At 38.5% G+C, this 24,765-nt stretch overlaps 1 protein-coding gene across 3 annotated transcripts in view; it reads right to left on the reverse strand.

The window, feature by feature from the left end:
• The window catches only part of CTNNA2 (catenin alpha 2), a gene marked incomplete at both ends in the record, with an annotated part of 404,326 nt that overhangs the window by 89,909 nt on the left and 289,652 nt on the right, over nt 1-24,765 (reverse strand). For all 3 annotated transcript variants that reach the window (XM_082282376.1, XM_082282378.1, XM_082282377.1), the window contains 2 exons: nt 8,250-8,402; nt 22,760-22,840. In XM_082282376.1, coding sequence (XP_082138502.1) covers nt 8,250-8,402; nt 22,760-22,840 — 234 coding nt within the window. The remainder of the gene's footprint in view (nt 1-8,249; nt 8,403-22,759; nt 22,841-24,765) is intronic.

Raw genomic sequence — 24,765 nt, forward strand, 5'->3', positions numbered from 1 at the left:
TCATGAGATTTCTAGACAAAAGATTACAATTTCTTCTTTTGCATCAGTTCAAAACTCCATCATTTAACATGCCATTCTGTGCTCAAATCTTTGACATGTATTTTCTCTGGGTATCTACTCATTTTTTGAGCATGTCTGAATGCTCTCCAATATTTCTGACTCACTATTTTCTTGTAAATGCTTTTTTTTTTTTTTTTTCAGTTTCCTCACAAGTACTTACAGCTTTTACTGAACTTTATGGCTACTTAAATAGTTCTACCCCTCTATTTCTACCCTGAAATAGCTCAGTTGTGAATTACAAATTCCCTTTCTCTATAGTAATTAGAGCTGTTTGTTTAATTTCTTACTTTGTTGTGAATTTGGAACACCAGCATAGATTCCTGTACTTCCTCCTTTCATTCCCCACCATTCCCATTACTTCTTACATTCTGTGATCTAGGACAGGCTATTTAATTAAGCTCTTACAGTGTAAGATGCTCATGTAAAAGCACAGTTCTTAATATTTACTGATTGAAATATACCCCTGCTAATACATCACAGAGCAAAGACCAAGCCACTAAACTTTATACAGAGTAATAAAATGTTAACCTATCTTGAGTAGCAAAAATTAATCCAACACACGGAATTTAGAAGACAGATTGAGATACCCATTTCAAAGAAGCACAAGGGGAAAAAACATCATGTCTGGGTAGGGCACAGATAGAACACTGGATCAAATAGGACATGAGAGTTAAAAACAAAGAATGAGGGTAATTAGGTGGGGCTGTCTAGAAAATATCCCCTTTGAACATCCAACATGCCACATGTTGTATTGCACCTTGGTATACTAATGTTACAAATTCAAACAACCAGTCTGGAGGAGCTAAATCATTAATTTATGCAATCAATTAATTAACAAAAGTACCAAGAGCTCTTGATTGTATTATTAACAAGTTACAAATCACACAGACTGGGGTGTGATTGTATGGGATAGTAGATATAAATGGATACTAGAGTTTGTAGGAGTCCTTTTATTTTGGGAAAATATGAATCACACAGCACAGAGCATGATCAGACTGAAGTGAGTCCCCTGCTCTGAGGGTGTTATTCACTAGAAAAATATTTTAGAAGTATTACTTAGTGATTAAAATGGGAGTAAATTCATTTGATCTCTTTTACAGAGGTCTTAAATAAGCATGGTTAAAAGTTAATTATTCAAAATAAAAAAAATCAGGTAACTGGAAAATACTGGGAAATTATTACAAATAAATATTGCTGCAAGGAGATAACCAGGTATTTCTCATGAAACTAAGTAACAGAATACACATAAAAATGTGAAAGAATTACAGAAAAAAATGTGAAGAAGCGGCCAAATTACACTCTAGTTGGTAGGAAATCCTCCAGCATTTTTTCCAAGGTGTAAAACCACATGACAGTCATTTGCTAACAAATGATGACCTCTACAAAATTAGATAACAGAACCAGCCCAGCACTGGCTTTATGTTTACAGTCCCAAAGTTAGAAATGCTTTCAAGTTGACATGGGGGATTCTGCAGCAATTTACCAGATAGTATTTTTACATATTTAATTTTTAATCTTGTACTGGACTGGGAAGGAAGAAAAACATCATCATTGCCCACAGGTTGCTAACTTTATGTAGCATTTGCTTCTTATTCACATTGCAGAAATAAGTGTGAACAAATAAAATTATCCTTCAACCCTTCTGGAGTTGCTATGAAATGTAGAAGTGCAGCAGTCTAAGAAAAAAGGGACAAATGAACAGAAAATGATTACTCAAGATAATGGTAATAGTCTCATGGTGCAGAAGGAAGAAATTTTGGGGACAGAGCCAAATTGCCAAAGTAGCCACGAGATAAGGAAGCTCCTCCCTTTCCAGCCATCCTGGATTCCTTGGTTTCACTACAAACCTGTCAAGGGCAGATGTTGAGGTATCAGTATCTGCTGTAGCCAAGCTCTCCATGACACATTATTTAACTTCCCCCCTGTTTCTGTGTTAACAATGCAGTTTACAGATCACAGACAGGTTCTGCAACTGCTCCCTCTCACAGCAGGCTCCAAGCCTCAGAGAAGGACCCTTTCTTCCTGAAAGCAGCGTTGGCTTTTGGACAAAAACAGTCTTGACAATGCAGACAACGAGTATTTACCTCCTTTAATAACCTGCTTTCTTCAGGGACAGGTGCACAAGAGGCTCTAAAAGTCACAAGCAGCAGATGTTTCTGTGTCCCTCCTTTTCTGTAAGGTACTTTGATTCCATTTCAGCGTTAATCGAGACAGCAGAAGATGAAACTGGCACGGATCCCTGTGGACTCCCACTATCCAGTGGCTGAAGTCAGTAAAAAAGGCAGGATAAAGAGCTCACCCATGACACTGCATTACCGGGAAGTTCTGTCCTGAAAGAACTGGAGTTCATTTTGCCTCAAAGGCATTTAGCTCTCCAAGGAGGAGAAACAGTCACTAAATCTGGCTGTGGGAGGGACTCAAGAATTTCTCTCGAAGAGTTCAGTCAGACTTTTCATTGTCTTATTGCAAATAATTGGACTAGTGGCTTTAGCTATGTCAATGCACTCCTGATGTTTACTAGGAATTAAGAATATCTGTTGCCCACACAGGGAAGAAAGGCCTAGGATGGAAATTAAAACCGAGCAGATGAAACACTAGGACACAAAGGTAGCTCACAGCTTTAATTTGAAATAAAATCTTTCAACTTGAAGAGCTTGAATTAAAATAATCCATTGCCTTCTTAACACTTCTTGATTAGAAGCAAGGATTACCACCACCTAAACAGTATTTCTTATCTAGCTTAATGTCAGCTAAAAGAAAAATATGAGAGTAAAAGCTGATAAGTCTGTAAGAGGAAACCCAGGGATGCACACATTTTGAGGATGCAAGTTGGATGCAGAAGCTATGACAGAATATTGACACTTTTTCTCCATTATCAGAAGCAAACAGCTAGGTGTGTACTCTGATGTAGCAGCAGTGCACACTTAAATAAAAAGAATAGAACATTTCAAGTATGTGTGAGAATATCGGCAGGAACATTCTTTGCTCCTTGAGCTAAAGTTGCAGATATAAATGAGCCAAATTTTTTTCTTAGGCTTGTTCATCTGGGTTTTGTCTGTCATAAATTAAAATCTGTCAGTGCATTAATTTATACAGTATTTACAAAAGCACAAATAAAACACTGTCATCTATTCCTTATGAAGGCCACCAGCACCTCGTGGAAGTGAGCTGAAGGGCCACACTGGGAAGTCTCAGCACTCCATTGGCCCCACGTGCATCGCAGAGTTACACAGATGATCTTCACTCCCTAAGTGTGGTTTTCCATTTCTCATGAACCAAGTGCTCTGTGTGCTTTTTTTAAAAGGTATTTATGGAAAGAAAAAATACTGGGTTGGATTTAGTTCTGTTACTGCTGATGTAAACTGAGATTAAATTCATTGTCGACCACCAGAGTAAAACCTTCTTTCCCAATTTTCCCCCTTTCCTCTCATTACCAAATCAAATAAGAAGGGGTCACTGAGCAGGTCCAGTTGCTTGTTTTATGTGCTGTGCATACTGACAGTGGTTTTTTCTTCCCTCCTGTCTTCAGCATGCAAGCCTGTTTCCACATTTATGATGGGAAAAATTGCAGTTAGTCTGAATTAGGGAGCTTCAAATAATACAATTCCTAGAAAATGAAGGGTAGCCTGCTTTGTGTCTCATAAAGAAGTTCAAACTCTTTTCTCCTTTTTCTTTTTTGTAAAATTGCAAAACCCAAACCCATAACGTCCCAAAAGTAACCCCGTTATCCTCTTCAAAGAGGCAATTACATGGAGAAAGTTAATAAAGGCTCCTGCAAACTTAATGCACAAAGAGACTATAAACCAAAACCAGAATGGTGCTGTTAGATTTCATCTGCTACAAATTACCATCCAACCTTATGATACTATTGATTTGCATGCACCATATCAACTTTAAATCACCATAAACCATTGCCTAACACAGTTCTTGCACTGGCCAAGTGTTCTTGCAAGGCAACTTTGATTATTTGTCATGTCCCCAGAAATCTTTTAAGTTTGTATGAGGTGAAACTGATAGATCCATGCGGGCTCCACAAAATTCTTCATAAAAATCAATTCATGCAAAACTGGTATCATGAAATCTGGTAAAGGACTTTTCAAAAGTTCATTTTTAGGTGCTTTAAATCTGGTACTTCATCAGTTCATACTGAACAAGAAAAAACCCTTCATTCAAATTTTGTTGGAAATAAGAATAATGCAACTGAATTTAACCCTTGTAAATGCTCAATGACCACGAAAATGGTGAAGTATTTCCATAAAAGCATTGAAACTCCCCAAACTGAAACAACTAGTAGAAATATCTTGGACTTATGTCCATCATTTTGAGAATGGAAAGTCTGATCCAATCCACTATAATTTGAATTCCAACTGAACAGCCTGCTACCATGGCTCTTAAGTGTTTACTGGATGTTGAATTTCATCTACCAGGAAAACCTGTTGGATTTTATAATTTAATTTTTCAAGAAGCAGTCCAGAGGACCAACAGTTCAACCGAGGAAGCTCTACCAAACGGAATAATGAAAATTAATTAATTAGCTTCCTTATAGTGCTTTGATAGATCCATTGAATAAATCTGAGCTGATTTATCAGTCAAGTGCCTTTGTGTGGTAGGTATTAGAATTATCTGTCATTAACCTTATGCTACTAATGAAGGTGCTTGGGCAGAGAAGTTAAATGACTTCCCAAGGTCACATCTGGAGTTGGCGTTACAACTCAGGCATTTACTTTCAGTCATTAGAAGTAATTTTTTAAAAACCGTAAAGGGATTCATGAGGTAAAGATCATTACCTGGAAAGGCACCATCACTTCTCTAACCTCAGTTTCAGAAGGCAGAAATAAACCTAAGAGATGACTGCTAAAAGATGATTCCAAGGAAAAGAGTCACCTCTCCAAGCCTGGAGCGGTAACATCTAAATTCTGTTTTATTATATTGTTTTACCCCCAGAATCTGTATGACAATTTGTTTTATTTTGTATGATTTACATTATAGTTAAGTGACACCTCACTTTGTGTTTCCAACAAAACCCATAGACAAATCTAGTTGCCAGTGAATGTCTAGAAAAACGACAATCCATCCTTGCTGTTATTAATGTTATGGTAAGAGGTGGGGAAGGGAAAATATTATATAATGAAAAGAGCTTTTGAGAGATTTAAATATTCTGCAATACAGACTGTACAAGAAAGTTAACTCTATAAGCCTCATACTTACAAAATATATTTTAAAATTGTATTGGCTATGCAGAGAAAATTCTGCTATTTTTATTGAAAAAATATCAAGAAATGCATGTTTTTCAGTCAGGATGGAAAAATGTAGGTTTTGTATAAAGAAATATTAAAACATGTATTATTTTTCCCTGACCTCTTGACAGGCTGTCTATTGAGCTTGGTAGGACATCCAAGGAATTCAGATTCGGATTTGAAAATTAATGATTAATGCTACAGACTTTTCACAGTATTGAACTGGCAGTGCCAAATTCCTCTAACGTGAGCAAGTGCAACTCCCCGCACTTCAGTGGAGCTGTGTTTGCATATCTTAGCAAGCAATTCTGGCCCCGCGCCTGGGAAAGCATATTTCATAGTCACTTGATTATGTCTCATCTTTAAACCACACTTCACTATTTGCAAGATACTTGACCCACAAAACCATAGAAGTCCATCTGCTAAGATTCCATTGTGCATCAGTAAGTAAAAAATGATGAAACTATTTGAAGTGCAAAAATCTAGCGTAGAAGGGACATAAATATATTCCAAATACGTTTTTGCTTCTTCAGTCTGATGAACTTGAAATCTGGGGTTAAAAATTTCGCTTGCACTAGAAATTCATTTCTTCAAGATGCTTTTTACCTGAACCAGAAATAGTTCTTACAACTAAAAGGGCAAGATCCACCTAAAAGAATCCATCCTTGGAAAAGAGTAAGAATGCACTCGCAAGCCAGTACCAGCTGCCACAGATATACAAGATTCAATTAAGAATCTGCTTCTAACAGTCTGGAACAACCTAAATGGAATAAAAATCTTAGGTATTAGGCCCGAGACATCAACTGGTACCATCATTGTTGCTTTTTGGTGGGGTACCTAAAGACAACCACATCTCAAAAATCATTAACCAACCTCCAGTTCGGTCTAAAATACAAACCTAATGTAATCTTAGGCTTGTAAACCCAAAGTTAAATAACTAAAACTCCTCTTTGTTTGATTTCATAGAACCACAGAATCATGGAATTGCCTGGGTTTCATAAAACCACAGAATCATGGAACTGCCTGGACCTTCAAGACCATCCAGTCTCACCCCCTGCCACAGGCAGCGACACCTTCCACTATCCCAAATTGCTCCAACCTGGCCTTGGGCACTTCCAGGGATGAAGCAGCTTCCCTGGGGGCGTCAGGATCTCACCACACTCACAGTAAAGAATTTCCTCCTAAGATCTAACCTAAAGCTTCCCTCTGAAAGTTTAACAGCATTACAGTTCTTTCTTTTTCCCGTTAAAGTTGTGGGTTTTTCTGGCAGAGAATTTTTGGCTTTTTTTTTTTTAACTACACCCCTAAAAGGTATTTTTCCTCCTTTTATGCTATTACCTCTTGTGATATTTTTTAAAATATCTTCTTAGCTATTTTTAACTTTTTAATAATGCTATTAGACCTGTCATTGCAGCATTTTGTTGCAAATCTGTGGAGGATGTGACTGCTATAACAGTAACCCCACATATGTTCATTGCATATAAGCCTACACTCCACTGCCACTATAATATAACTATGAACAAACATTGTGGAGGGGTTTTCCATTTGTTTGGTTTCTTTTTTCCTCTCTTTATATACCTACCAGCTATTTCCTTTCTCATTGCCACAGCTCCAGTCATGAGGAGGCAGCAACAAATCTTTGCATAATACACAGGGGCTGGCACTGAAGGTTGCTGACAGCCCTGTGCTCCTCTTGCAGAAAACAGCAATAAACCCAATTGTATTCAGCATTGCACAGAATCCATCCAGAGCTTTCAGACCCTTTTAGACCTAGTGCTTTTAGAAGGCAAGACCCCAGGACCTGCCTTCAGGCACCTGCAAGTTAAGTACTACAGCAAACACCTGATTCCCAGAGGCAGAATGAGGTACCTTGACTCCCTGTTCAGTACATAGCAAGAATGAGATGCTCCAGAACACCTGAAAACACACACCCACTGCAAAAACACATCCAGACACTTATTTTGTCAGGGAACTATCCCGATCTAGTCAATAATAACCAAGAAACCCTTACTCTTTGTCTCAGCTCAGGCACTACAGAATTAGGATGAGTCCTGTTTTAACAGAAGATATTCAAAGGCATAGTTCAGTACTTGTCAGATCAGTAGTTCCCTAACAGCATTTCCCTTTGCTAAATAGCACATGGTGTAAGTAGAAAGTAGGTTGCAAAGGGGCTACAAAGTCTTCAAAATACTGCTAGTACAGAAACATACCACACAATGTTATCAAGCAAATCACTGAGTTCGATTTGTTTTTTAAAACACAAGCATTTTTCATAGCTCTTGGTCTACTAGAGGGCAAACTGAGACAAACATTATCATCATTTTATTAAAACTCCATTCAATGAGCATCCAAGGTTTCAATCATTATATTTTATACTCCACATGCTAGAATAAAGCAGTTTCAATATCATCCCTGAAGACTTGTAATTATCATTGGTAGACTTTACACAGTGTGTCTCTTCACAAAGAGAAGATACTATAAATATATATATTCATCTATAAAATACAAACCTTTCAAGATCATATATGTTCTTAAGGCTGTGCCTTCTCTATATGTCCTTTTCTCTATTTTAGCTCAGACTGACAAGTAATTAAGTCTAGAGCAGTCCTTGGCCAGGACCAGATTGTGAAGCACCTATTTGCCTTTTACTTAATAGACTTTCAGCTCAATTGTACTGTTAGTGAAGCTGAACTGAAATTTACTTCTTGTTGCTCATGTCTTTTGACAAACTGCTGGAAACACCATTTCTAACAAGCTCAATTTCTTTAATGAACCACAAAAACACAGCACTTTCCTCTGCCCGCCATCCCAACATTTCCTGGGCAATCACCAGGATAAAGTTGACCAAAACTCCTGAAACAACACCTCTAACATTTCACCCAGTTTATCACTTGTCTTGTCTCTCCTCAAGGTGCCAGATGGAACTCTGGCCATATCAATAAGGTCACTTACCTCCACTAACTTGTTGGCGTGTTCACGGAAGACCTGAGCGTATTCCTTCACTTCTTTCTCATTCCCGCTTTTCGCGGCCTCGATGAGAACCAGCAATGGGACGTTGGTCTCCAGGAATGAATCCGATATGTGATCCATCACTGCCTTCCGTAGCTGAGAAAGAAGAGAGCACACCAGTAAATAAAGGCCTTTATCAGCACACATTCCCACTGTTCATATTTAAGGCCTGATGTGTTGCATCTCACAGCACTATGTGGGAATTTGGACTTTTTGCTTTCTTTTCTCCAATATTTCCAGCAAGCAAAATTAAAAACTTGAGGGTCTAGGCTCTGCAAACCCCTCCTGGGATTTGTGCTGACATACACCTAATCCTACTGGCCTGAATGGTCTGTACAGAATGATGGTGATAACTCACATAAGACATTGCAAATTGATGAGAATTGAAAGCTCCACACTACTTGAAAAAACAGTTCAGCTCACTAAAAAGCCAAATATGGATTAAGGAGCTTAACTTCCAGCAACCATTAAAAATATTAGCCTGAATATTTCTAAGCCTTCTCTAATTCCTCCAGTGAAAAGTATTCCATGCAATAATTAATATTTTGTGTAGCAGATGCCTTGTGCTTTGTATTCCCATTCAAATAGCTCCAAGAAGTATAAACAGAAAATCTTTCTAAGCATTTTCCAGGTGGATTAGAAAACATACTACAATTTATTCTAAAGGAAGAAAAATCCACCTTGCAAGTTACTGAAGATTTAACACCTGCTAGTCCATAAAAACATCTGTTTGAAACAATATTACTGTAAGAATGATGTCACAAACTTCTTCTCCACCTTGCTAATGGCCACTAATTAATGTCAAAATTCACTAAAATTTGAAAGACAGCCAGAAGGATGACTGAAATCTTAAATAATTCTTCCTGGAAGCTTAATTGCTCTGCAGGATTGTGGATCAGAAACATCTTGATTATGTTTTCTCCAGCTTTTGGGTTGTTAAGAATGAAAAACTGTGGACTCACACAGAAGCTGGGAGTTACTCAGCCTGGAGGCCTGGGTAGATATTCGTCTCCTTAAATCATGCGTTTTTAGTTCGATGAAGCACCCAGAAAGGTAATTTTCTCTATTCTGCAGTCCAAGCAAGAAAGCTTTAGCTAGATAAGGTGCCATAAAAACACCCAATCACACTGAAAACTAGCCTATTGTTAGACATTGCAAACACACAATCCAAGACACATTTGCTGTTTGATGACAGCAATTCTCAGCTCTATTTGAATAAGGGGAAAGCTAACTTTGAATATTTTCATTCATTCCCTGAGTGGTGCAGTAAAAACAAGCAAAGCAAAATAGCATCTATGTGCTCGCAGGAGGTATTCCTTTTATTTCCATCACAGCTGAAGCAGTCAATGTACCAAGCAGTTCTCAATTCTCCTTAAAAATTAATTCTACTCAGATTCTACCTGGAAGCATTTTTTATCCACTTTCAAAATGATTAAAGGCACTCAGAATAGCTAACTCAGTAACACCTACAAACGGGGGGAGGAAACAAGACAAAAAGAAGAAAAGAATCCTCTATGAGAGACCTGTCAACAGTTTGGAAGCTGGTGTGTGTTTGCTACCACCTATTACATTTTCATCTTGTACTCCTTATTTTTTCTTTCATCAATCTGCTGATATGCACTTGCTGACTCTGATTTTATTCTTACATTAAAAGCTCTTTCAGACCATGCTTTGGGTCTGTTTGCACAGCATCTCCTACAATGAGACCCCGATCCATGAATAGTTTTCATAGGTACCATCTCAATATAAATACTAATATTGCTCCAAGTACACCAAAACACTGCAAGAAAAACAAGAGAAAATATTCTAAGATGGTGTCAGAGAATAGTGCACCAGCACAGCTCCCTGCATTCTATGGCTGACAGATTTCCAGTCAGTATTTATATAAATTTATATTAATTTTTTAACTTAAAAATTCAGACACATGGGTGAGATCCTTGGGGTTGTTCTGTGCAGGACAACCAGGAGCTGGACTCAGTGATGTCTGTGGGTCCCTTCCAACTCAGGATATTCTGTGATTCCTTATTAAATGAAGGGTTTCACCTATAGCCAGCATTAAGGGAGAAATACTGCCAGAGAAGGTGCATCATAAATTTGCATAATTCCCCTCTGCAGATGTCCATTTCCCAGTGCTTGCTCACAAACTCCAGGTCAGATGCCTCATTTTTGTACCCATACCTAGACTCTGATGCCCACTGTGTACCAAAAAAGGCCAAATAGTAGCACTTCCAAAGGAACACACAAAGCTTTTAAAAATCCCATGTCGCTTCTATCTCATTCTCAGGGAAAAATCCTTAAAAAAATCCACTTGCTCAAGTTCTGTATGTGCCAGTAAAAACCTACTGTCCACTGCACGGAAAAAACTTACTTTAAATGCTAAATGAGCACTGACATTTTTCTGTTTGCATCCTTCCATAAGGAGGGATCTGTTCCAAAGGCTTCCATTTATTCAATGAACAAGCAATTCGATTTTTAATATAAGCTAATGTGGTGTTATAGATCGGGTTATAACAATATGCCCCATGGAATTGTAAGAGTAGTCTCAGGATGTTCAAGTGAGCAGCTTACTTTCATTAGTATTAAATATCTTTTTTTTTGTTTGTTTACAACCACATACCAGAAATCAATAAAAAAGACAGCAAGAGCATCAGCTAACCAGCAATTTGGGGTTTACCATGGTAAATATACAGTAGAGTTCTCTCTGAATCAAATTGAATGCATAAAATGGGTATCTTGTTTCTAATGGTAACTCTGTGTTGTCCTCTGAGGTTGGTAATTCCAGCAGCTGAAAAAAAAATCTGAATTCTGACTGTCACAGGTTTAATAAATACAAAATTAATACATTCAATTTTTCTTCTGCTGTGTTAATCATAGATGACAGTAGAATATTTCTGGCCCCTCTTGTAAACAGGCATGATAATTTCTTTAGGAATTTGCTATCTGTGTTTTAGGACGCCCTTGCATTGAAGTTGAAAGGTAGAGTTAACGGGTTTTATGTATGCAGGAGACCACAAATTTTGCCATCCTTCACCACAAGCTATAAAGAGCAACTTGACAAAATCATTTGTTAAATGTGACAGGAGTATGAAGGCAAGACATTCATCCAAGAGCTCAAATGGATACATGACAAGGTAATACTAATGGCACAAGACAAGACATTTAAAAGTACTGGCTCACCATTACCAGTCTATTTGATCCAATTAGGGCTATTCATCAAGGTAAATAACTACTGGGAAACGAATCTTGTGTGCTCCTGTGTATACTGCAACAAAGTCCAGCCTAAGAGATGGCTTGTGCACCCAGAGATTTGAGTTTCATCCAGGTAACGTCAGATCAAAAGGGAATGTGCCTTGAATTTGAATGGTCATAAAGCAAGCTGCAAAAGCACGTCGTGTTTTATTCCAAAACCAGCACGAGAGCTTTGCTCATGCACCTGCATTAAAGAATGTCTTTGCGATGCCTTAATTTGTGCTGCATTCTGATACAAATATTATGACACACACTATTACTCATAAGACAATGCTTTAGGGTTTTTTCCCCCCCACTGGATTTTTAATTTAGAGGTGAATTCAAAGCATGAATTCCACTATATGAAACTTCATTTATTAGAGGAGGAAGCACGTTAAATGAAGATCTTGCTTAATTCGTTTTGTCAGAGAAAAAACTTTATTAATGAATATAAAGCTAACAGATTAATAAATTTGCCAGACCAACAAAAAATATAGAAGGAAAACATCAAGACCTGCAAATATTTCTGAAAGTATCAGTGGTGTACCACAGGCAGATTTTATGTCTTTCCAGTTCAGTCAGTTTAGTCAGTTTATGGTGCACAGTCAAGTTGCTGGTTTTGATAGCATCATGTTCTACTGTTCTTAGCACTATTTAGGGCTGTTTTATCATTGTCAGTTCACAGCCATAATTGAGCTCAAAGAGGTTAAATGCCCACCAAAATGATGTTTTCCATGGCTATATAACAATTTTAGAACCAAAATGTCTCAGTGCTACTTCCAGTCTAGTAGAGAATTAAATGTCTAATCCTGACACTGGAAGGTAAAGCCACAGCAGGAGATTAATGACTCCAACAGATTGTTAAACTTTATAAAGCCTGGCAGTACAGAGCTGCCTGTAACAAAAGTTTACCAAGGAGCACCTTATTCACCCATTTTCCATTTAACGTGCGTTGAAACCCAGCTCCAGTTTGCACCTGCAGAGCGCTCCCAAACAGGCATTAATTTGATTGAAAGGGATGAAAATAAAGCCTTCTCCAGTGCAGTTGAGCTGTGTCACCCCACTATGCTGTGAAATTGAATTCTGGAGAATACGGCAGTGACCATTAGAAGCTGCTGCAGAACAGTGCTAAAGAGAAAGTCTCGGTCAATTCTGCAGACTGTGTCACACGAGGATGTGACCAAAGAATGGTAACTTGGGGGATGGGGACAGTAACACCACCAATTATGTCTTGGCAGACGAAACAGCAAAAAAATTAACATTTAAAACATGTATCACACTTGGACACTCAAACTACACATTTATGGAATACATTAAATACATATATGTAAGATTTGAGCCTAAGATAAAACAATCAGGAAGAAATGCTGTTACAAAGACAGGTAATACTTATTAGAATCATGAAATACCCTGGACCACAAAGTCCATCCAGTTCCAACCCCCTGCCATGGGCAGGGACACCTTCCACTAGCCCAGGTTGCCCTGAGCCCCGTCCAACCTGGCCTTGGGCACTTCCAGGGATCCAGGGGCAGCCACAGCTTCTCTGGGCACCCTGTGCCAGGGCCTCCCCACCCTCACAGGGAAGAATTTCTACCTAAAATCTAATCTAAACCTGCTCTCTTTCAGTTTGAAATTCTTAATATATTTTTCCATGTGTGAGCTTTCCTCTCTCTAAGGAAAAACTGCCATAATTAGGAAAGGATTTGGGGTGAATTTACTAATAGAAAGCAAGTTAAAGTGACAATTTTTGACCAGAAATTTGAAAGAGTATAAGAAACACACACAAAAACATTCCTCCTAGTCATAGGCCACTACAAAGGATTCCTCAACATGGTACATGGCCCGAAGCATGGAAGAACCCAGTTACCAAGTGCTTAGGTACTTAATCTCCATTGATTTAAATTTTTTGGTTTGTTTGTTGGGGTTTGTTGAGGGGCTAAGGTGGGTGGTTTGTCAATTTTCATGGCAGAAAAATTTTATACTGCCTTTCCAAAAAAACATTTTTCAGTGAGAGGAAGCCTCAGGCTTGCTAACAATATTAGTGCAGTTACATAAAAGCAGAGAAAAAAAATGTATGTTTGGGGGAATGATAAACACACAGCCCTCAAACATGTGAAGATTATCAGGGTATGAAGTCTGTCTTTCATGTCTAGATAGAACAATAAAGACCCAATTCTGATTGTAGTGCTGGGATTCTACTAAATATTTATTATTTCTAAAAATAAAGATTTATACAGGGCATTAACAGGTAGAGGACAGTACAGAGATTAAAATCAAAAATGTGGGAAAAACAGAAATACAGGTAGGAACTGAACTAACAGTGAAAAGCATTAGTGAAGTCAAAAGTCAAAAAAACCCAGAAGTGAAAAGACAGTGATTAACTTTTGCGTTCTGTATGACCTGAGAAGGTAGAATTGTGATGAAGTGAATGTGGAAGAATGAAATTGCAGAACAGGAAATTACGTGTAGGAACAAAGAAGGGAAAGACCACAGGAGGTGACCCCAGCAGAGAAAAAAAAGGGATAAGACTTTGAAAAATAACCTTGTGAAAACTGAAGAGAATTGTGAAGAGTCAAAAATGTCACCAAAACTGCAAACCTAAAAGGTCTGATGTAAAAGAGGTGTGACAAAGAAGAGGACAATGAGGAAGAAGAGAGACAATGGATTAAAAATCCAAAGATTAAATTAAGAATCACAGCATATGGTACAGCTTCATATATTGTCTCAGGTCCTGTTTAAATGATATTTAAATTAAGTAAAGTGGCTTTGGAACTTTATGGGGTTTTTAAAACAAATACAGTAAATAAAGAAAACTAATTAGGGAAAAAGCTGTTTTGGGGAGATGAAACAGCTATTTGGTCAAGATGGGAAGGAAATTTTCTATGAAAATACTTGATGAAGTTATCCTCACTATGAGTAGTCAGTTCCAATAAGCATTACAGGTTTAATACAATAAATGCCACACGTGTCACACTTGCAGTCCCACGTAACCCAGCTGCATGAACAGCCTGGCCCAGTAAATATTGGCATCAGCTTCTCCAAGACCTAGAGACTGAGCTCAGTGGAAGCTGATGACAGCTCTTGGGTAGAGCTGTCTGTTGGAGTGCCAGACAATAGCTGAAACAAGATTAAAAATTGATTGCGTGCTGCAAAAATGGATTTCTCATCATCCTGTCCAAGAGTCACTCGGAGTCACGAGCGGATCCTGCCCCATGGACAGAGATGACTGATATCTGATACTATCAATTATCATCCACACCTTTCAAAAGGCCCTTACAGCAGCAAGATCACAGCCTGGGTTTTGTTCTTGGGTTTGTTTTGTTGGGGGTTTTGTTGTCTTTTTCCTCGTTTTGTTTATACTTTGTTTTCTTCTCCTTTGCAGTAATTTTTACACAGTACGGACTGGAAACAAAATCTTTTATATCAGGTTGCTTAATAACAAGTAGAACATAACATTAAAGATATTTCATAACACTTGGAAATAGTTAGTGAACAAAATTAATGTCAATTAAGAAACAAATGTAATGTTGAAATCCCATTTGGCAATTAAACTGTATGTACTTTGCCACTGCTCATAAAGCCATTAGGAAGATGGAATTAGAGAAGTCTTTGGAAAAGGATTATGTTTTCTTCCATGTTTATAGTACACCCTACCTCATGCTACTGCATTATTGATAATGATCACTTGAAGCTGTTGTTATGAATCCAAGCTTCTCTAAGTTCCTTTAGCTGATGTGACTATAGGTCATTCTTGAGCTGACACTACAGAACAGTGAAAGCTTCTTTATATAAAACTATTATCAACAGAAATCTCTTGAAATACATTTCTGATGGGTTTTTTGTCTTTTTTTTTTTCCTCTGGTTTATGGGGGTTTTTATTTATAATGTAGCAACATTATACACTTCTATTGAGCTTCTCCCACATTTACAATGTCTTTTATCAAGAAGGGTTTAAAAACTCCAGACTTGTTCCACTGCAGTGATTGCAGAGGTAGGCATCTCCTAAACACAAAGATTTGTTGAAATATCTGAGGTTGTATGAAGGCTCATTATTTGAGGAATAATACACAAACTATGTGCAGTAATCTCTTCCAATGCAATAGAGCTGTCACTGAGTTTTGCCTCCTAATTCTTCACAAGGCACTTTGAAAGGCCAACCTCTGCTCACAACTTCAGTTTAAAAAAAAAAAAAAGATAAAATCAAGTCCTGTTTCAAAAAGCAGAAGCAACTGTAGTTACTACACTGTGGGTTTTGCCAGAAAAAATAAAAAGTCCATCATGAGTATTATGTTGCAGATCAAAGTTTCCTTTGTTTAATGAAAATGTTACACACTGCAGGCTTACCCAAAACTACCTGATATGGGCATATTTTCCTGAAATATAGAACCATATGTGCATCAGTAAACATTATGTGTAGAGTAAATTAAACCAAGCCTTATAATTAGGCAGTAAGGAAATTACTGCAGACCTGAAAGAGTAAATCAGCAGTATTAAAGCACTCTCCATTTCCTCTGGAGCACTTCAGAGCACTATAAAAACCTCAATGTCACAGTGATAAACACCCAGAAGTGTGTTTTGAGGGACACAAAGGCATGTGCATTCAAAGAAGTTCAAATCAAAATCCTTGATTGTAATTCAAACAGTGCATTTTCCCTAATTTTTCAGTTCAGATTTTTGAAAATGTTTCTAGAAGTCCTTTCCTGAAGTAAATAACACCAGTTTTCTACTGAATGGGAGCAGACAAAAAATTGAAGTATTGAACAGCATGCTAGGGGCTCACAGCTCTTTCAGACCACATTGGTGACATTCAGAGTGTCCCTACTCCTGTGGCCATAAATTCAGCAGAAACTGGAAGAGTAGAGGACTTTACCAAGTGGAGCATTGCTATCTCTGCCTTCTAAGCCAGTATTACACCAAACTCCTGACTAACACCTTTGTACAAGCTGTAAAACCTAGAAAAGAACTACAAACCTAGAAAATGCAGTGCACATATATTAAATGAATACAAGGCATAAACATTTGCACATGATAGAAATAAATCTGTATTAGCATCTGATAGACTGCTTTTGGGAAGCAGCTTCCAGATTTCCATATTCAAGAGCACTTGGAGTCACTGCAGGAGAAAATAAAACCTATTAAGCAACAAGGTAAAGGGGCTGAGTTTCTCACAAGCAAAAGCTGATGCCACAGGTGGCCTTAAGTTCAAAGAGGTTTAGATTAATTCGTGGCTGGCTCCCTTTAAAAAATGCCAGCATTGTGTCAAGATACATTTTCATGCAACAGAATGGGGCAATCTCAGCAATAACACTGCACTTTCCCTTTTTTCCCAAAAACTCTTCCTTGGTAATACAGCACAGACTCTTGTGGATCATCTATTTAAGTGTGTGACCTCACTTCAACTCTGCCTTTGCAAAATAAATCTTAATAAACACTCCTGCAAGACTAAATTTTGAAGTTACAACCTGCTTGGAAGTTCTGCTACTACTTCACACCTGCACGAAGTTTTGCATCTTCAGAACACTGCATCAACTCTCTTACAAACTCTCACAGTGTTATGTGAGCTCGGGAAGGTCTGTGACCCTTTTGTTCTCTCTGTTTTCTTTCCCTATTTAAATTATACAGATCTTGAATTTAAAAAGGTGCCCTTCAGGATCTATAATGCTACCCAATGTCCTCTTGTTTGCAACAAAGGGTACATCAGAGAAGAACACACTTCCCCATCGCCCCCAGAAATGCACCAATTGCTGCACTATTGACTGGCTCTACCGCTGGAAAGTCAAAGGACTCCTCACACAAACCTACCTTTAGGGTGCCTAAAGTAGGAAGCAGATTTTTCATGACTCCCTATATACAAAGAGCTTATACAAAATACATTCTTGAAACGCCAAGTCAACCTCCAGAGATGAACTCCAGTGACTGTAAGAGTGACTGAAGGAAAACCACTTCTTTATATCACCACCCAATTTCCATAACTGCTTCCCTCTGCCCTCTCTGTAGGAGTTTTTTATTTCTTTGGGTGTGCTCTTCATTTGCTTTGGGTAGGTGAAAGGAGTTTATTATTTAATGTATATTAAGTTTGATTAGAATTGGGTTCACTGTTTTCCACTGAAGATTTTGTTTTGCTTTTTGAGACTATGCTTCCCCTGGGCTAATATCTTAATATTCCGATGCTGTGTACCTCCTAATGCTGGTACAACACAGAATACCTCAAGTGAGGCAGCTTCACCTTCAAAAGCAATTTTGTTTTCTGTGCTTCAGATTATCCTTCTAAAACCGGACAAAAAGTCTTGCTTGTCCTCACAGAACATAGTAAAGAGAGGATAAACAAAAAATAAGTTGGTTAATCATGATTCAGAGCACCAAGATTTAATTTCTAGGTGCTGCTGGTCCTCTCTACAGCATTTGCAAGTCATCTGGTCTGTGTGAGACAGTAGCTTTGCTGCAAAAAGATGATGGCAAGATTTCCTCTTTTGGAGGAAGCCCTGTGTTTTCCTCAAAGCATTTACATTCTGTAAAGAAGCAACCTATGCCTATACTTGAGTAGAGAGATTTAAGCCCACAGACTGAACACATTATATAAGTGTCTATCCATAATACAATTGACATTGTATGGGTTAGCTGCAATAAAATCTGTTCCAACAGAACACATTCTTTCAGTTTTAGGTGTCCCGTCACTCTAATTCTATGAGTTAATATTCATGGTTTTTATTCTGAGAGTCCTTCTAGAGTCTACACCAATTTTTGGCAGGCTTCAAAGTGCTAAACATTTTTTTTTCCCCTAAATAGCATTCATAAACAGCAATACAACTTAATCTACGTGGAAGTGAGTGACATAAGGAGCAAATGGAGACACGCTGCTGCTCAAGGGCTGGAACAGAGAGAGATGACAAATAAGCCTAAGCACATGCTGAAGCCTGGGATCTAGTTCAAACTGGTGTAACCCACATTAAACAAAGGACAACGATTTGCAAGTATTTTCAGGGACCTATCGAGTTGATAAAAACTGAGTATGATTAAAACATTGTCACCAAGGTCTTTGTTTTACCAAATTTGAATGAATTAATTACAGGAGGTATTTGTCTCATCAACATTTAACCTTTTGAAAGTTTGATTTGCAGCCTGATACAGCTACTGAAAGAGTACTACCAAGAATTTAATGATCATTGTGGGCACCTTCCAACTCAGGATATTCTGTGACTAAAAGATAATATAATAATTGTAGATTGAAGGGAGGGATGTTAGAGAACGTGGCTGATAACAGACTGATGAAAATCATGCCCACAGGTGTAAGACACCAAGTGTCTTACAAAGGTATTTGCAAGAGCACATCTTGGCACAGGGGAATGTAAATGACTGATCAAATATACATAAGGGTCATGTGAAAGGATGTACTTACTGCATAATACATAAAGAATTGATTAGAGGTATAAAAAGGGCAAATATGACCTGGATATGTAATTTTTTTTTTTTTTTTTTAATTTGGCTTCTGCAGAGTGTGTGCCTGGTAGAAAGACACCACAGCAGAGTCATTATTAATACTAGTTCATGCCTAAATGGCCAAACCTGATCCTGAGTACCCCAAAGTGTGTCCCCATTCCTGATACTGATAGTGGCTACTGGGAAAAGCAGACACTGAAAAGAAGCAATCAATATCCTAACCCATCAGAAAGAGGGAGAACTCACCCAACCAATTCAGAAATCTTGGGAGTGACTATCTTACAGCTTTTAGCCTACAAATGAGCTCAGATGAAATCAGCAGTATCAAGGACAAACCCCAGAGACACCTGAAAGGCATTTGTGGGAGATCATATAATAAAACAAGAGAAGAGAAGGCTTCCAGATCTGCCAGCACCTTCCAGTGCCTAAAGGGGCTGCAAGAGATCTGGAGAGGGACTTTTGGAAAGGGTATGGAGTGACAGGACGGGGGAAATGGCTTCACACTGGCAGAGGACAGGGTTACAGAATCACTGAACTTTTAGGGTTGGAAGGGACCTCTGGAGGTCATCCAGTCCAACCCCCTTGCCAAGGCAGGGGCACCTGGAGAGGTGACACAGGAATGTGTCCAGGTGAGTTTGGAATATCTCCAGAGAGAGAGAGACTCCACCACCTCCCTGGGCAGCCATTCCAGTGCTCTGCCACCCTCAACACAAAGAAGTTCTTCCTCAGGGAACTTTTAATTAATGGCCATTTGTCCTTGTCCTGTTGCTGGGCGTCACTGGAAAGAGTCTGGTACCGTTCTGTGACCTCTGCCTTGGAAATATTTGTATGTATTGATGAAATCCCTCTTATTCTTCTCTTTTCCAGATTAAACTGGCCCAGCTCCTGCAGTCTCTCCTCATACGAGAGATGCTTCAGACCCCTCACTATCTTTGTGGCCTCTGCTGGACTTTCTCCAGTAGCTCCTTGTTTTAAATGTACTGAGGAACCTGAGTTATATTTTGGGCAAAAATTCTTCCCTGTGAGGGTGGTGAGGCCCTGGCACAGGTTTCCCAGAGAAGCTGTGGCTGCCCCTGGATCCCTGGAAATGCCCAAGGCCAGGCTGGATGGGGCTTGGAGCAACCTGGGCTAGTGGAAGGTGTCCCATGGCAGGGGGTTGGATAGAGGTAGATATTAAGGTCCTTTCCAACCCAAAGCATCCTGTGATTCTATGAAAATCCAGTGAGGAATGGCAGCATTAAACCATGAGCTGGTGAGATGTGTCTGCTTCCAAGAACTTTTTCAGTCTGACTTAGGTTGATGTTTTTACTGGCAGTTTATAGTAAGACATATAATTAGATCTCCATAATAGTTTCCCAATTCCCAGGAGAGTTTAAATGATGACTTTAAAAGATGTAATTCCACCAGAAAAAGAAATATTGAAGTGACTGTGAATTGTGAGGCGGAATTTTAGCACCATGTGTTCCATCCACAATCATTTCCCATGTCTGCATGTTCTGCAGATAAAGAAATCAAATCTCAGAAATAAAGAGCTAAGTGACCTGGGGAGAAAAGGAAAAATCAGTCTTAGATGGGTGATTTCTGAAGACTTGCAAGGCAGCCTAACTACCAACTGAAAAAAAAAAAAAAAGTATTCTTCATCACCAAACATCTGTTGCAGGTTATCTAGTTTTATGGGGTTAACATTAAACTTCCAAAGTCTGAAAAACAAGATTTAAGAAGGATTCATTAAAAACAAAAGGCATGATGATATTGAAAGTTGGTTGCCTCAGCAGTGATTTAGCCCAAAATTGAAAGACTGAAACAGTGGAACTCTGTAATCTCCACTGCAGCTCATTTCCTCAGAATCTTCAGGCCTCTCTCCTCAAACATTACACCAAGCTCTCAGTGACACCCTCACACTCTGGAATTGAGCAGGGAGTGCACAGGCAGGTCTGGGCAGATGCACACAGGTACACTGCTGATTATTCATGTGATGAAGCAGAACACTGATTAAGATTCTGAAGGATCATGATTTACAGTGAGAACACACATTGTTGAAAGCAGACTCCATCTTCCTCTACATTTGTGCAAAACCCAGCACAATTATGATTTAATCTTGATTAGTTTACTAGCAACTGCCACAATTTAATAAACATTATACATGATTAACTTTCATAAATATCAGAAACTGTATTAAAAGCTTCATCTCCAAGCAGGAAAACACAGTATCTGTGCTTCACTTTACCCACATCCAGAGTTCCACCCTCTCTGAGACTGAACATTCCATGGGGGTAAATACACATGAGAAGCACACAGCTTATTAAGAAAGGTGCCATTTTTATATCACGTTTCAGAGTAAATTTGGCTTTAGGGATGAGTAATTCAGGCAACTGCTGAGAGCCTCACACAGAACTAACTCATGTGTTAGTCTGCTACTTCCTTGAAGCAGTAAGAACAGAGGTGGGAGGCAACACATGGTCCCAGCTCCACTGCAGAGCTGAGGATCCCACAAATTTGGAGGTCAGAACAGCAGAGATCTTTCTTCTGTCATTAGCTGAGCAGCAGATATGACGCCAGGCTTTATACAGGAGACTCAGTGATTCATACTGTCTGTAAGTCCACTGCAATAGGTCTGTTATTTGGCAAAATAAGCTCTGAGAATATGATCTTCAAACACGTCTGCTGACGGCTGAGAAGGAAGAGCTGAAATGAGCTGAGTGGTAGCAGGGCAGAGCACGAATTTCAAAATGCCTACAGGGGTCACTCTTTCCGAAACTACCATGCTGCAAAGAGGTATCTGGAGATACATTTAAATCTTTACTTGGTTTGGCAGTTTTCTGGATTTGGGATCATTTTCACAGAGGCCAGGTAGAATCTTCATTCGTATTATTATTATTACTATTATTGTTATTATTATTATTTAATTTTACAGAAAATGCAGAACTGGGATCATCTCAAATGGAGAAAAAAGAGGTCAAAAGAGGCAATCTGTTCTGCCTTAACTTGCAGGTGCAAAGAGAAACCTACAGATCTCTCCCTTTTCGTTGCCAATATTCTTTCACTTCTTTTCCATCTCAAGCTTTTCAAATTAAACTTTCTTTCTTATCACAAAACACAATGATAAATGTAATATAAGAAAGCCAAACTTCGTGTCTTGAACTAGGTTTTGCAATTATTCATAAAATCATAGGATAGTTTTAGTTAGAAGGAGCCTTTAAAGGTCATCTGGTTCACTTCCCTGTGCCATGGGCAGGGCCATCCTCAACGAGACCAGGTTGCTCAGACCCACCCAATCTGGCCTTGAGTGTTTACAGGGATGGGGCATCCACCTCTCTGGAAAAATTGTTATTTGTTATGACTTTCTGTATCTTCATAGGATCTTTATTTAATACAGTACCTTAGAAGTTCTCTTTGAAAATATTCTGCTCTTATAATTTTTCTTTTTCATATTCTGCTCATCTTTCCAGTTACTCCAGTGAGAGTATTCCAATAAAACACAAATAAGCACATATGCCAGTGTTTTTATGACTGGGGTTTTTGGGCTGCCAAGGCAGGGAAGGTCTGGACAATCTGCCTCCCCTCCCACATGGAAAGACCATTGGGGGTTACACTTGGAATGCATTTCTTTCTCCCTTTCTCTTGTCTCAGGAAATGCTGCTACTTTGCTTAATGTCATGCGCAATGTAGGGCAGATTTAAATGAGGACGCCAATTCTTTATACCTCCACATGTGGCAGAACCAGTCTGAAGCTGGAAAACAATGATTTCCTTGGAAAATCAAGAAGCATTCTAAAAAGCATGGCTCACCTGTCTTCGAAGGTCTCGTGTTTTCTTGGTCATCTTGTCAATGGCAATGTTGAGTGGGTCCCCCTTCTCCTTCCTTCCAGTCTGTTGAAAAAACCGAAACTTTAGAGTTAGAAAAAAATGCTCCAGGTAATATAAACTTTAAAAAAAAAAATAGTAAGGATTCATCAAAGACAATTTTTGCTGCTTTTTTTGTTTGCTTCCATTGACTTGTTATTTCCAAAGTAATGTTTTTAACGTGTTTATGTACAGGAGGCACAGAAGATTCTTTTAAAACAATCCTAAAGTGATAAGAACAAAGATTAAGGTGACTCACTGGAGAGTTCAGAACTTTTCCACCAATAAATTATGTGCATATATTATAGCTAATACTCAAAAAAATCTGGCAAGACCTTTCACTATAAAATGAATATTAAGAGTTTCTAATCTCCATCCTGCCAGGCACTGGGAATGTTAAACATGATAATAAGCAGCAACACAGCTTGAGGACAGAAGGAAAATGGTCCCTACTCCTGTAACAGGAATCATATTGGCAGACATTAGGTTCAGTATAAAGAAGAATTCCACTTAAAACATTTTCCTGCAGGAAGTCTCAAAGCAAAACTCCTCACGAAGATTAAAAAGGGGGAAAAAAGCCTTTTGTGGCTCATAACCAATGGGGGAAAAATACGGTTTTTAGGTTCAATGGCACAAAAAAGCATTAAGTGACTTTGTTAGCTGTATTACCTTTCTCTTAAGAGAAAACTACTTCTCTAAAGATTTGTCACATCTCTTGCACACTGAACTCTGTTTGAAAGCTTTTCATCAAGAATCAAAATGATCTTCCATTCTTCCTGGCAGTACTCTTTCCTTCCCAAGGCTGTTTTCAAATGCTCCTATTTAGAATTGTTCCTTGCATATGATTAAGAGCGATTTTCTCTCTCCAGCTGAGCCTAATAGCACACGTTTCTGGGAGCTATTGAGAAGTCACTTTTGGGGTGGGATGGGGATTAAAGATACCCTTTCAACGATATCCTCTCACATGTACAGAACAGTTATCAACCCTACATTGGCAAGAGGCCTCTGTTCCAGTCATTGCTTTAGGCATTCGCTCCAGAGAATGCCTGCTTTCTGTTATTGCCTGTAATTCTAATTATGACATGAGGCCAAAGCTTTTATGGTTATTTAGAAATCTGTATAACCCATCCCCTTTTTTTATTTAGAAATTCAAACATAACAGTATCAAGTGCCACCAGAATTTAATACAAAACATAAATTTACCTCTTAGCTTTCTAAAAAGAATCCATTACCAATTCTGGAATTAATCATACAAATTGACACCAGAAAACAGAGAGAAAGCATCTTCTACCACACAGGAGGAGGCATCTGTGTCACCCGCTGATATTTTTATCTCACTTTTCTTGCGTTCATCCTTTGACTGAGTTCTTGTGGTCCCCAGCTGAAGGACCACGTCTCTTCAGCCTGAGCAATGTCAGCACAGGCTTTTAGTTTTAGATGTCCTGAATTCAGTCCCTGGTATTTTGTTCAAGACAGCAGCTGCCATATGTGCACACAATCGAGCCTGTTTTTCAAGATGAAATTTCACAATAATGCTGAGGCAGATAAGTGTGGTTCAGGAAGCCTCTCCTGACTGTTGGAATGGTCCAACAGGGACTGACAGACGAGCCAGTTCAGCCAGGTGCTAGCTTGTCAGACTACAGAGTTGTATCCTAAGAAAACTTAGGAAAAAGGAAAATTATTCCAGCTCTGTGCTGTGCACTCGCTGCACCAAGTTTCCTTGGTGACATTTGTGTTCTGGGATGCTTTATTTTTCCAGTCAAATAATTCAATTTATTTAATATTCTTTAAATTCTTCTCTTCCTTCTCATTGTTTAAGCCTTAATGGAGTGGATCAGAAAGATCCATAATCACAGAAAACATGTTAAAACTTTTTTTTTTTTTTTTAGGACAAAGATAACCTTTTTTTGGCACTTTTTTTTCCTTATTTTTAATAAAATCAGGGCATAATT

Source organism: Coloeus monedula, assembly GCF_965178545.1.
Source record: "Coloeus monedula genome assembly, chromosome: 5".
NCBI lineage: Eukaryota > Metazoa > Chordata > Aves > Passeriformes > Corvidae > Coloeus > Coloeus monedula.